This window comes from Schistocerca piceifrons, chromosome 10 (assembly GCF_021461385.2).
Source record: "Schistocerca piceifrons isolate TAMUIC-IGC-003096 chromosome 10, iqSchPice1.1, whole genome shotgun sequence".
Taxonomy (NCBI): domain Eukaryota; kingdom Metazoa; phylum Arthropoda; class Insecta; order Orthoptera; family Acrididae; genus Schistocerca; species Schistocerca piceifrons.
In genome coordinates this window covers 22,240,380-22,253,111 of record NC_060147.1, presented here as the reverse complement: position 1 = coordinate 22,253,111, position 12,732 = coordinate 22,240,380, and the positions used below count along the sequence as shown (strand labels likewise).

Genomic DNA, 12,732 nt, shown 5'->3' with positions numbered 1-12,732 from the left:
AGAATTTCTAGGTCATTTACATTTTCCCTTTTCCAACTGCACATTTTTTTTCCTGCCTTCAGGTTCTTTTAGTAGGTGATACTTCGGGAGACCTTTTACATTCTTCAGCATCTTAAGCCAAACAAAGTATTCAGAATGAGAAAGACCAAAACCACTTTAACACGTATAACATACCTGAATATATTATACAAATAGCCTTACAATATTAAAATTACCGATAATGCAGTAATTGATAGAAGTATAATTTGTTCATGATTCACACATACAAATTTTAATTAGTGAATATATAATATTTATAATTATGCAATAATATTTTACTGATACAGTCCTAAGCCTCAATGTTTTAAATGTTTAAAAAAGTAAGTAATTTGGACTTACCATGCCATTTTCGGATGAATATTCATCAGGGGCACAATAACTGCTTACACTGGACGAATAATCTTCTTCAGAACTGGTCATTTCTGTTTCGGAATTTTCTTTTTTTTGTTACGCTTGGAAATAACCTATTCTTTGCAAGTGCCATTTTACTGTGAGTTGTCACACATGAAAAAGACTACTTCCTCACTGTATAAGAACAAGTGTGAACTGCTCTACCATCCAGTGAGTGAAAGTTAAAATATTTTCGAGTAGCTTCCTCTGTTGAACAGAAATTGAACTAACACAATAACCTATTTTCAGAAAAATGTGGCTTTGGACTATATCATTCTCACCCTTTCAATTGGTTATTGCCAGAGAGCATTATCTTTGGTAGATGTTTGTTATATTTTGAAATATAACAAACACCTACCAAAGATAATGCTCTCTGCCAATAACCAATTGAAGGCTCTGAAGCCAAATAGTTTTTGTAGTTACGGTATTGTCTGTACAAAAGTTAAATAATGTAAATGATTGAAGTCATTGTCTTCCACATTGTTCTACGTTTAGTAGGTTGCTTTTTGGTTATTTACTGACACTTCAATGTTTTAACAGCATTTAGTAGCTAAGTTGGAACTCCTTTCTTTTCCATTGTTTCCCTTAGCATGTAAAGATTAAAGTGTGTTGAATTTCTTGGTTTTCCGATTGTACTAAATGTAAAACCGGGGTAGTATCTTGGTTATTTAATAACATATTTCCGAGACAACATTTAATCTGTTGCTGATATTTTGATATAGATTTGTACCCACAAGTTAAGTAAGCTGGTATGTCAGTAATCATCGCACACATTTGTTTCCTTTTTTAAATGTTGGCATAGCAAGTTCTTCATTCCAGTTATGGAGCACTGCCTTCTGTCTTCTTAACGGAGAGGTTGCATCATTATTCTGTTCTGTATTAATAATCTGTACTGACATCTCTTCCAAAACTTACAAGACTTAGCATTTAGCTTTCAAATCCGCACAAGGGGCATGCTCCATGGTCATAATGTCCCTTTCTGTGGTTGCTCTCCAAATTTCTTAATAGTATTTTTCACATGCTTTTATTGATATTGCACTGTTAAAGGAATACCTTGCCTTCCTTGTTTCTGTTGTGAAATTCAGTTATTTAATTAGCTTTGTCTTGATGTACATGAGATCATTCACAGTTTATCTGATATGTTTCCCAGCTCGCTATTTTCGTTATTCTATACTGTTGCACTTTGATATTCTGTTTATCTTCAGTCTTAAACTTTTTAAATATTTCAGATAAGCTTCTTTTTGGCATCATCATTCAGTATTCCTAGCCTGTTCTTTATACATAATTTTACCTGCTTTCCAGATGCTTTATGTGGTGGAGATGCTGTATACATGCTGTTTCATACTACTTCTCAGATAACTATTGGAGTTGTTATACCAAGATCTAACGCTTTATCTCTTTCATGGTTTACTTTGAAGGTTTTGTTTGTGGAATTAGGTTTTGGTTTAAAGAGAAGATCCCGTTGTTGTTGGCATATTAATTTTGATTTTGTGAAAGAAAATGATTTGCTCTGATACTTGCATCTGGTGTCTTTGACTAATGCTGCAGTTTACTTATTTGCTACAGTATATTGTGTTACGAATTTGGTTTCTCTTTGTGCCCATGTGAATTGAATTAGTGTTTGTGTATTCAGAGAAATTATTGGCAGTTCTAAAGTGAGTTGTAAGCTTCAGTCTGTGTGATAGTATCTGTTGCTGTTACATATTGTTTCACCATCTATATTACAAAACACTGTCCTGGAACCTGGTACGTGTTGCAGCAGGGGCAGCAAAAAATCGATTTTTCAATATTTAATGTAATTATTTATGAAATTTAAAATGCTGTCAAAATCTACCCATTCAGAGATGCAATTTTGTGTTAGAAGTTTAATACTAAAAGACAAGTATTACAGTTAGAATCCGCTTGTTTGTCATTAGGCAGCATAACTGATGGCGTACAAATGCATAGCCCTCATCCACCCAGTACCTGAGAGTGAGAGCACTCAAGGACTTCCAATAAAGATTCCATTCCTTATGAAACTTTTTCTCCGCAAATGATCAAAGGAAAAAAAGTTATCACTTACTACATTTTGCTGTTTGTGCAGTAAAGCTTCAGCATCAGGCCTGAGTCTAATTTATTACTTCTTCACTACTACTAATTCTATTCACAACACTTGCTGCATCACTGAATGTACCTGCAAACTTGTGTCATTGTAAGACACGTATCTCAGACAATACTATGTAATAAACATTGAGATGCATCTTATGCTAAAATGGGTCGCAAATTACCCAGTTGATATTCATCCATAGTTTCGTATTGAGGGCACCCACGATTTCCAACCTTTCGATACCTCTTCTTACATACATGCTTAGTGACAAATGTTCACCACATTATTTCATGTGTAAAGTGATTCTTTCAAGAGTTGGGGTTTACCGTATTTTTCCAAAAACAATAATCATTTAGTTTTTATGTATTATGTTTGTAGTTCTTCATAAACTGCTGCCATTTCCTTGTTGAAGTGCGTGAACACCTACTACACCCCCACCCTCGTTTTAATATGTATATAAACTGTGTTATTCTTTCACTAATGCATGGTTATGAAAGTTATTTTTCCATGCCTTCATTATGCATTCCAGCTGACAACCTCCTGTCTTTATCAACCTGGCTACAAAACATGTTGTAATCTTTACATTACTCTGACACCCATATCTTCTTTTTAGTATCTGTGATCACTACTGGTTTGACTTGTAATTCCCACTGTTCCTTGGTGATTCCCCTTGCTGTCTCAATCTTTAATGTATTTTCAATATCAAATTATTTGAACATTTTTTGTTGCTGTGATAGACTTCTTTCAATCGATGTGACTAGTAGCATAAATGTCCTTTGGTTAGTTCACCAGTGTTATGGAAGGTAGGAAGACGTGTCCAAAACCACTTAGTATTAATATTTTATGCAATTTTAACTTACATAGTTCAATAAATTTTGGATTTTCAGATAATTGAATTTATAATAAAGTTTTTTGTTTTGTTCGTATCCAGTTTTAGCATTATACATTATACTTGAGAGAGAGAGAGAGAGAGAGAGAGAGAGAGAGAGAGAGAGAGAGAGAGAGAGAGAGAGAGGGAGGGAGGGGGGGGGGGGCTGGAGTGGAGTGAAATTGTTTGCTGATTGGCTGTCACAAAGGGAGGAGGAGGGGGGGGGGGAGGGTGGAGTGCAGTGAAATTGTTTGCTGATTGGCTGTCACAATGAGAAACGTATCTGGAAAGAAAGGTAATAGGTTATGAAATAAGGGTTCTTCGTAATCTGACATGAATGAAACTGTCAGAGTAAATTGACATGTAGGGCTCTCTTACAGTCATTGCTGTTGAGTTCTGGGATATGTATAGTGGTCATTTTGTTGAATATATTCATAGTTAATTCAATTTTAAAGAATCTTACAAATGTTTGAGAGTTAACATTCACACAGATGTAACAGTGAAAGTTCTAACAATAACAAAAATTACCTCTTCTGGACAGTCTGCTATGGACTTTTAGAAACGGATAATTAATAAAAATTGTCATCTGGAACAAATACATAGTACTATTAAAAGTTTCAAGAAAGTATACTATCAGCTTCAATCCAAATAATGTAACATTTTTATTTGTATGGTGTCAGCATGTCAGTGCTTCGTTAGAAGTGTAAAAATAAGTTTGCATACGAGTGAAAATCCTCATTTGCATTGGATATTTCATGCAATATTCTATGTCTCCAGAATTTGCTTAAAAACGTGTATGAAAACAAGGTAGCAACTTGATGTGTTTAAGTTATTGCACATAAATGTTAATTTCTACTTACCTTAGTGTTACTTTGTTGCAGAAATCTACCGCATTGTTTCCCAGAAACAGATCCCAGACAGCCCCGATGAGGACAACACTCCCTCGGGCAACATGAAGCCGATCCACGTGGAGCCTACGGACGAGAGTAGTGCGGCGGGTGCGAAGCGTGCCTGTTGCACTCCGTAGGTGTATCTCCCGCCTCGCCCGGCTCCCGAGGTGCAGTCGGAGTCAGGTTCCCACCTCGAGTGTGCCTCTCTCTCTGTCGCAACACGAGAGCGGGAAGACGTGGAAGACTTTTGGGGGGGGGGGGGGGAGAGGGGGCTTGGGATCTACAGTGCTGGGGCAGAAAACACCAGTCTTCGTCAGGGTGACATTCCTAATTGCGTAGCGTAATCCCACTTTAGCCGCTCGTGTGCCCGATGTCCGGCTAGGTGGTCTCGTAACTTATTTATCGATGCACCCGAGTAATTTAGAGGTCTTTCTGGTTTTCATTTTAGATTTACTGTATTGTTGAATTTCTATTTCTGCAGGAACTACTGATTTTCCCTTTCTTTTACTTTTAAAAAATGTGAGTAATGTGAACAAAGTTATGTTAGTTGTATTATTTACTCGTACTGTTATAGTTTAGATTGGAAAGAGTAACAGACAAACTGACATTTTTAGTTTTACATGTCATTCACTCTTTTTTTCCTCTGTTCTCGTGTGATATTAAAATAATAGTAGAGCCGCAAAAAATACTTCGGCAGAATGAATTGCTGAACACTGTACTTTAAACGTGGGTCAAGGAAACTGAGAACAGGTCGGACTTCAAAAGTTGAGAGCTTTCAACATTAAATAAATGGTTGTAAGAGGTAATAGTCTAAATAATACTAAGGCACGTAAGTTGTTTGATGATTGTAAATTGAGATGATGTGAATTCCATTTTTTAAAAAGTTATTGTGGTTGCTAATAGACTTGGGGGGGATTGGTGAACTGTATATTGAGAAATGACATTTTGAAGGGGGAAGGAGAGAGACATTAATTTGCTATTTTTTAAGCTTTGGGTGGCACCCTGTAAGTGCCAGACCGTGATGTGACCCAGTGAAGGAGCCATTCCCCCTAGATGAGAATTTTGTTTTGCCTGGTGCCATGTACTTTCTGCTGCAAATGCACCTTGCACCGCTGTCTTGACTTGTCTGTCTCGCCCATGGGTGACTGATCACCCCTGTGGCACTGGTTGCTTTACTCGACGTGAGCTGCTTTTTCAAACACCTGTGCTGTGCTCGTTCTTTATTATTATAATTATTATTATTATTACTATACATTATATATGAAAAAATATATATATACTTTTTCCTGAAGTGTTACTGCTGATATATTATGAAGGTGTCCTTACGTTGTAAATTTGAAAGTATGGCCATAATAAATTTACTTATTCAGTAGTGTTTCATATCTGGTGGTTTGAATGGTAATTATTTCTCTGTCAAGTGTGTTTCCTTACACAGACCCTCATTGTGGGTGGGATAATCATCAGGTAGTATGTACCTGAAACATAAAAATATCTTACTGTTTTCAGCTGGGTATGGCAACAAATGCTGTTCTTATTTTTGCACGATTGACTTTGTAATAGCAATTACAGGCAGTGACAAATAGTTTCAGCATGTTTAAATCACATTGCACAAGATACAATTTGAACTGCATATACCAACTTGAATTGTGGAACAGATTAAGTACTTCAAATTAAAAACAAATGTTTTAAACTTTGCCTAATCTTTTTAAACTAGAAAGCATTTTTTGCCAAAGGTCATGGGTCAGTTTGTCACTACATACTGAAAGTAAATATCTAATATGTGACCGCTCTTGAAGGTAAGAGTATTTGCTACTGCCTTGACTGTATATGCTGGTACATGATGAAATATATGGGGAAAAAATAAGGGAACAAATATGCCTGAAAATGGAGGCATTGATTCCATCTTGCCACAGATGATTTTGTTTTTCTCACTGTGCTCCTTAATCTAAAGGATTTCCCAATTTTCTACTCCAGATTGTTGCCAGGTGCTAGGGCTTGTTTTGGGCAGACAGCACGACGTAGGTTGTGAAGTCTAGCTCACAATAATTGGCGTCTAGATGCACTGCATATGGTATCTAAAAGATCTTTACTGCTCAGGAAGTTTTCTCTAGACTTTTAGGTGGTTGTTCTGTACCACCTGTGTTCTTTGTTATGTTCCATCTTGCACCATTCTGCATTTTCGGTCTTATTTTGCTTGGTGTGATTTAAGCTAGCATATAAACTTTGTCCTCTTGACAGTTCATTTCTTACTTTGAATATTTGAAAAAAAAAGGAATATTAAATACAAAATAAAATTAAAGTTCACATAATTATTTTAAATTTACTGATCTTATTAATTTTCAGTTTGCTTCATTACTTTGAAAATGGGAATGAGGAACCGAGTAATTGCAGAGTTGTGTGTGGTCCTCCAGTTACTGTAGCGGCCTAGGTGCCCTTGAAGTTCGCGCTGTACTTCCCTTCACTTCACTTCACTTCTGGTCACTAGGCTCCAGAGATTTCACTGATACAGTTCCTTATCCTACTCCAGTTTCGTTAAAAAACAGCATTCAACAAGAGTTTCTTCTTCTTCAGCCACTCCAAGGTTAGGCATAGGGCCTGTTCCGGTCTCACTATCTCATCCTCAGTATTCTCACACTTCTTTTGCCCCACGGTTTATAATCCATTGCTAATTTATGAAGTCTTTGTGACAACATATGAATTACGTGTTCTCTTCAGTTTTCTTTGTAGATGATTGCCTTTTGCATTATTGGTTGTATCCCTGATTCTTCCCTTATTACTCCATTTCTTATTTTGTCTTAACTAGTGCAGCCTTTCACAGATATTAGAAATTCCATTTCTGTTTGCCATAAATCATTCTTTCTCAGTGTCCCAACTTTCCACCCCATGTTATGAAATGTTTACTGCGTTGACTTTATTAAATTTCAGCTGTCTTTCCTTCCTGGTTTTACCCTTAAGTGTTTTCCTTATTGTGCCACGTATACGCTTGTAGGTATTAGTTTTTCCTGTATATTCATATCTTGATCATATGATGTGTTAGTTCTTAAAATACTTCATTGGGCTACATTTTCAGTCTGTTTTATTATTGAGGACTATTTTTGTTCATACTGGGTGAATATTTAAAAAGGCAATGGTTTGATTTGAGTTTTAAATTATAGATATAGTCGGATTGTAGTGTGCACTCCCCATTTATTTTATGTAATGCCAAGTGGCGGTAGAAACACACATAAAAGGAGGTTCTAATTAGGCAGTTTTCGGCGCCAGTGGCTCCTTCTTTAGGCGGAAGGGTTGAAGGGGAAGGGAGAGGGGTGAAGGAAAAGGACTGGCTGGAGAGGTCTAGGAAAAGCGGTAGATTTTGGAAAAAGTCACCCAGAACCGCAGGACAGGGGAGACTTACCAGAGGCGATGAGAAGGAAAGACTGATTGTTGGGAACTGCACCGGGTGAGATTTGAAAACCTGAGAGCTTAAATGTGGAAGACAGGGTAATATGCAAAACAGAGTTTACTGCTCAAATATTGTGCACAAGTTAATATAAGTGAAAATCTTTGTACGTAACAGAGGTGGGAGAGGGCAGTGAAAAATAGACAGGCAAGAAATCTGTGCAATATTCTTGTCAGACCCTATGGTTCTAATGCACCCATCTCCCTACCCTATGACTACTACCCTCATGACAATCCATGCTGCTAAACTTGCCCTATGCAGCCTCCAACCACCACATATACCAGCCCTGTAGCTGGCAAAACATATACTTACCTGTGAAGCAATGTGTCATACACCAGTTGTTATGTAAACACTGCTCGGCCTTATACATCAGCATAGGTACCACCACATTATCAGTTAGGATGAATGGGCATAGGCAGAGGATGTGTACTGGCAGCTCTACAAAATGACAGTCATGACCCTCTGTGCCTGTTTCACCATATGCGCCATCTGGAGTCTCTCCCCCCCTCCCACTCAAATTCCTCAGAACTCCGCAGGTGGGAACTCTCATTACAATGTGACCTTGGTTCTCACCACACACCTGGCCTTTCTTTACATTAATTTCTTCTGTCCCAGCATTCCTTCACATAACTACTCCTTCCTTCACTCAATTTTCTACACCTTTCATTTTCTTGCCTGTTTGTTTTTCGCCACCCCTCCCTCCCATCTCTGTTATGTACAATGCATATAGCTTTTCACTCATATTAACCAGTTCACAATGTTTAAGCAGTAATCTCTGTCTTGCATATTACTCTGTCTTCCACCTTTAAGCTCTCAGGTTTTCAAACCTTGTCCGATGCAGTCCCCAACATTCACTCTTTTCTTCTCACCGCCTCTGGTAAGTTGCACCTGACCCTGCGGTTCTGGGGTGATTTTCCTGAAATCTAACCCTTTTTCCAGACGTCTCCAATCCTTCTCCATTACCCCTTTTCCTTCTCTGTCAACCGTTCTGCCTAAAGGAGCAGCCACTGGCTCAAAAGCTTGTCTTATTATAACCTTCTTTTATGTGTATTTTCTGCCGCCTTTTGGTGAGTAGATTTTTATCCATCTTCACTTTCTTGTACGATAACTTGATCATCTGCAGTTAACATTGTGTTAATATGTTAATGTCTCCCAATATTTATGCCTGATGTTGTTCTCTTGTCATATTCTGCTCATTTCATCTATGTGGATATTGAATAATGTTGGTGACAAGCTACACCCTTTTTTAATGCCTTGATTTGTTTGTATATCTGCACCCCTGCCAATTCTAATTATATTGTTTATACATAGTCTTTTTGTGACTTGGATCGGATGTGTAGGGATTTCTCTTTTACCCATTATAGCCCATACCTTATTTCTTTAAATGTTTTTTTATCATCCACAAATGCTAGAGGAGTTACCAGTAAATTCTCGTCTCTTGTGGATTGCCTGTTTTAGTGTGAAAACATCGTCTATGTGTGATCTTCCCTTTCAGAAATCCACTTGTTCCACCATTATTTGAAGTTCAAGATATTTCATAGCCTTTCATGTAATATTTTGCTGTAGATTTTGTAAGCAATATTCAGAATACTTATATCTCCGTAATTATATGTATTATTACTTTCATCTTTCTTATTTTCCTCTGGTGTCCTCATATTTTACCCAGCCCATGTTAAGGAAATGTAGCATTCTTAATTCTATGATAATTCCTGTGTTTAATTAATTGGGTATTTATCCTGTCTAGTCCAGGTGATTTTCGGTTTCCATTTTTTTAAAACTTTATCAATTTCATCAGTTCTATATAACCTGTTCCTTGCAATTGTTCTTTATTATCTACTTCTTTGAATTTCTGGGTAGTATCTTGATTATTTATGATGGGTAATCTAGTCAGATGTTTAGATTTATGGTATCTCTTTCTTTGTAAACGTGGTTTCATTAATTTTTATGGTATTTCTTGTCTGCCACGGATTGGTATTCTACTCTGCTTATAAATGCTTCTCAAGATGTACTATGTACTGATCTTACTATTATTGCATTTGCTTCATTACTTTTCTTATGGTATTGTTCTTCAGCTTCCTTAAAATTTCTTCTGTAAGTATTCATTATTTACTTTCTGTTTATTGTTTATGGCATTAGGTGTTTAAGTTCCTGTGTATTGTTCAATCCCAAATTTTTAAAGAGATTGTTACATTCTTTGGAGTAACTGAAGTTTACGCAAATAAGTATGTGTAGAGTAACCACACCATTTTAATGAGAACAGCAATCTAAGTACCATCCAAAGTTCATGTACATAGCTAGGCCGCATCCAAACAACTAGCAAGCTTCCTGAGAACAAAGTAAAGTGAGCATAAAGTGGAACCATAGCAGAATGAGGAAGAGAGCCCTCTCCCTGGGATTATAATAGGTAGGTTGCTAGTCAGATTCATGAGGTGGTGCTGTCTGTGGTCTGCGCACGCCAACTTCGTTGCAATGCTGCCATTGCCCGGTGACCGGAACTATGCCACCAGGTGCCGGGTGTGTCGAGTTGTAATGAGTTGGCACCACAAGTCTTTTTCTCATGGCCAACATGATGCCTGTGTGGTAGATATGGTAACAAAAAAGTTACCAGTACAAACCCCTTGCCGGGGCAACTCTGAGACCGTGTGCCTCTGATGTACTTCCCCCATAGCATGGGATGGTGCATGACACCTAGAAAAATGACTACCATCTCTTCTGGGCACCATCAGCGGGCTCTCCTGGAGAAGAGAGAAGTCCCCTGTCGGTTGGTGCCAGAAGGTAAGGTTGGAAATGACCTCGGCGATGATAGCTGTCGCAGGGGGCACCTGCAGATGAGGCACTAGCTTCAGCTGGCATTGACACCAGAATGTGATACATGGGGGTGTTTGGAGGATTGGGTGTGAGGGGAGATTTGGGAGCCAGCTGGTACAGCACCTGCTTGACCATCCAGTGATGTAGGCAAGATAGTGCTCGGTGTAAGAAGTGGTGGTAAAAACGAGGAAGGAGGCTCATATGGAGAAGGGAGCATCTGGATGCCTGGTGGGAGGGGGCAGACAAGTTCTCTCTCTGTGTGTGTGTGTGTGTGTGTGTGTGTGTGTGTGTGTGTGTGTGTGTGTGTGTGTGTGTGTGTGTGTGTGTGTGTGGGGGGGGGGGGGGGGGGGGGGGGGGGGGGGGGGGGGGGGGCACATTCCCCCTGTGTGCGAAGCCTGTTGTGATGGCAGGCCATCATCCTGTCCCAAGTCTGCAGTGTGAAGAATCTCCAACTCTCCTGGCTGTGGATGACCACCGGAATGCAGTGCTCGTGGTGACCAGTGACCAAAAGTGTGAGTCCAAACGAAAGTTGTTGGCCTGTATTGTCCGATGAGTGTGCAATGTTTGTAGATTTGGAAGTCAGTACACCCATGTGACAATATGCATCCCCACGCCATAGTATCTGGACAACAAAAACAGTCATGTTTGACAATGTTCCTCGGTGCATTAGGTGTTCTCACCTTTCACCATATGAGTGTACATCCAGAATGCCTGTGTTGACTGAAATTGGGTGTCCTCCAAAAGTGTGTTCAGTGCCACTGCTTGTTGGTCCATTCCTTATGCTCAACACTATCGTAAATCTTTGAAAATGGTACACTCTCCAGTCAACTTCATTGAGTTATTGCTCGTTCCCCATTTGCATCGTGTTAAGGATGAATTTTTATGGATGACAGTGCACAATCACGTCAAACAGTGAAAGTGCAGCAGCTCGTGGAACAGGAGATATTTGGCTATTGGACTGGCCTGCCTGGTTCTCATCACTTAAGTTCCGTGAAGTATGTGTGAGAAGCGCTAGGAGACATATCACAGTGAAGGGATATTTGTTGAATGGACTGGCCTGCCTGTTCTTCAGATGATAATCCCATTGAATACATGTGGGCTGTGTTAGGGAGCTGTATTCCAGCATGTCCACATACACCAATGACCACCAGCAATTGTCAACCCTGCTGGTGGAGAAATGGTATGCCCTTCCACAAGAATTTCTTACCAACCATATGGCCAGCATGGGAGCACATTGCAGAGCCGACATTGCCATAATTAGTGATCACACACTCTGTTAAGAACCATATTCTGCCGTTATTAGTATCCAGGAAACTATAATGAGTCAAGACTCCAATGTAATTATTGTCTTTGAATAAAAGTGTCATTTCTGTTTGTCTCATTGCCCTTTTTCTTTCAGTTCCTTCTGTCCTATACTGTAGCAGTTTTTTCTATGCATGGCCCATGTTTCACTAAACTGTGTTACTTGGCAGTGACTCATCATGCCAAAGCTACTTTCATTCATAAGGCTTACACACCAATGTATGTTCCCTTCCCTCTTGCTGTTCTGTTAAAGATCCCTGTCATTCACAATCGATGTGGTGCTGTGGCCTGGTGTAATGTTAAGCTCTCTCTATACAGCTGAAGTGTTTTCGTGGACTCACTTGTTGAAGAATACTAGTTCTGCTTTCTTGCAGCGCCGGGGTGTCTTCTGCTAGCACCGGATGCTTCTCCGAAGATTTCACTGCTGGGAAGGGGAAATTTTACTCTCTCGCTCTCCCTTGTTATTTAAAAAAATACGCTACTCTTGGAATATCATTCAATGCACCAGAACATATTTCTTTCCACTTTGTACAAAAAAAAAAAAAAAAAAAAAAGAACTAAACTTTATGACATAAGCCCACACATTACTGGGCACCCAGAATCAGTTAATTGCACATTTTTGAACACAATTAATGCATAAACTTTTATCGTGGCTGACTATCCACGTCCAGTCCACGTACTCTCAACTGCAGTTCAACGTCTAATAAACAGTCACTATTTCAAGTCTCTCCATTTGTTTTTTAACAATACAATGCCACATTACACGGAGCTTCCGGGCCGTATTTCCTTATTCTTGGCAGGTTGCGCTGAACACTTGCCAGCGCCGACGAATTATCTCCCTTCCAGTTTCGCCTGCACAAACAATAAATGGGTGCAGTATCCCATGCTCATCCTTACACCCTGCTTTAAA

The 12,732-nt window shown here is 39.0% G+C and overlaps 1 protein-coding gene across 2 annotated transcripts in view; it reads left to right on the top strand.

The window, feature by feature from the left end:
* The window catches only part of LOC124718805 (ras-related protein Rab-11A), a 53,005-nt gene extending 47,350 nt beyond the window's left edge, over positions 1–5,655 (top strand). The window contains exon 5 of one of the 2 annotated variants that reach the window (XM_047244419.1): positions 4,265–5,655. In XM_047244419.1, the coding sequence (XP_047100375.1) occupies positions 4,265–4,410 (146 nt within the window). In that variant the 3' untranslated portion in view covers positions 4,411–5,655. The remainder of the gene's footprint in view (positions 1–4,264) is intronic. The other variant, XM_047244420.1, reaches the window with a different exon arrangement.
* Positions 5,656–12,732: the final 7,077 nt, after the last annotated feature.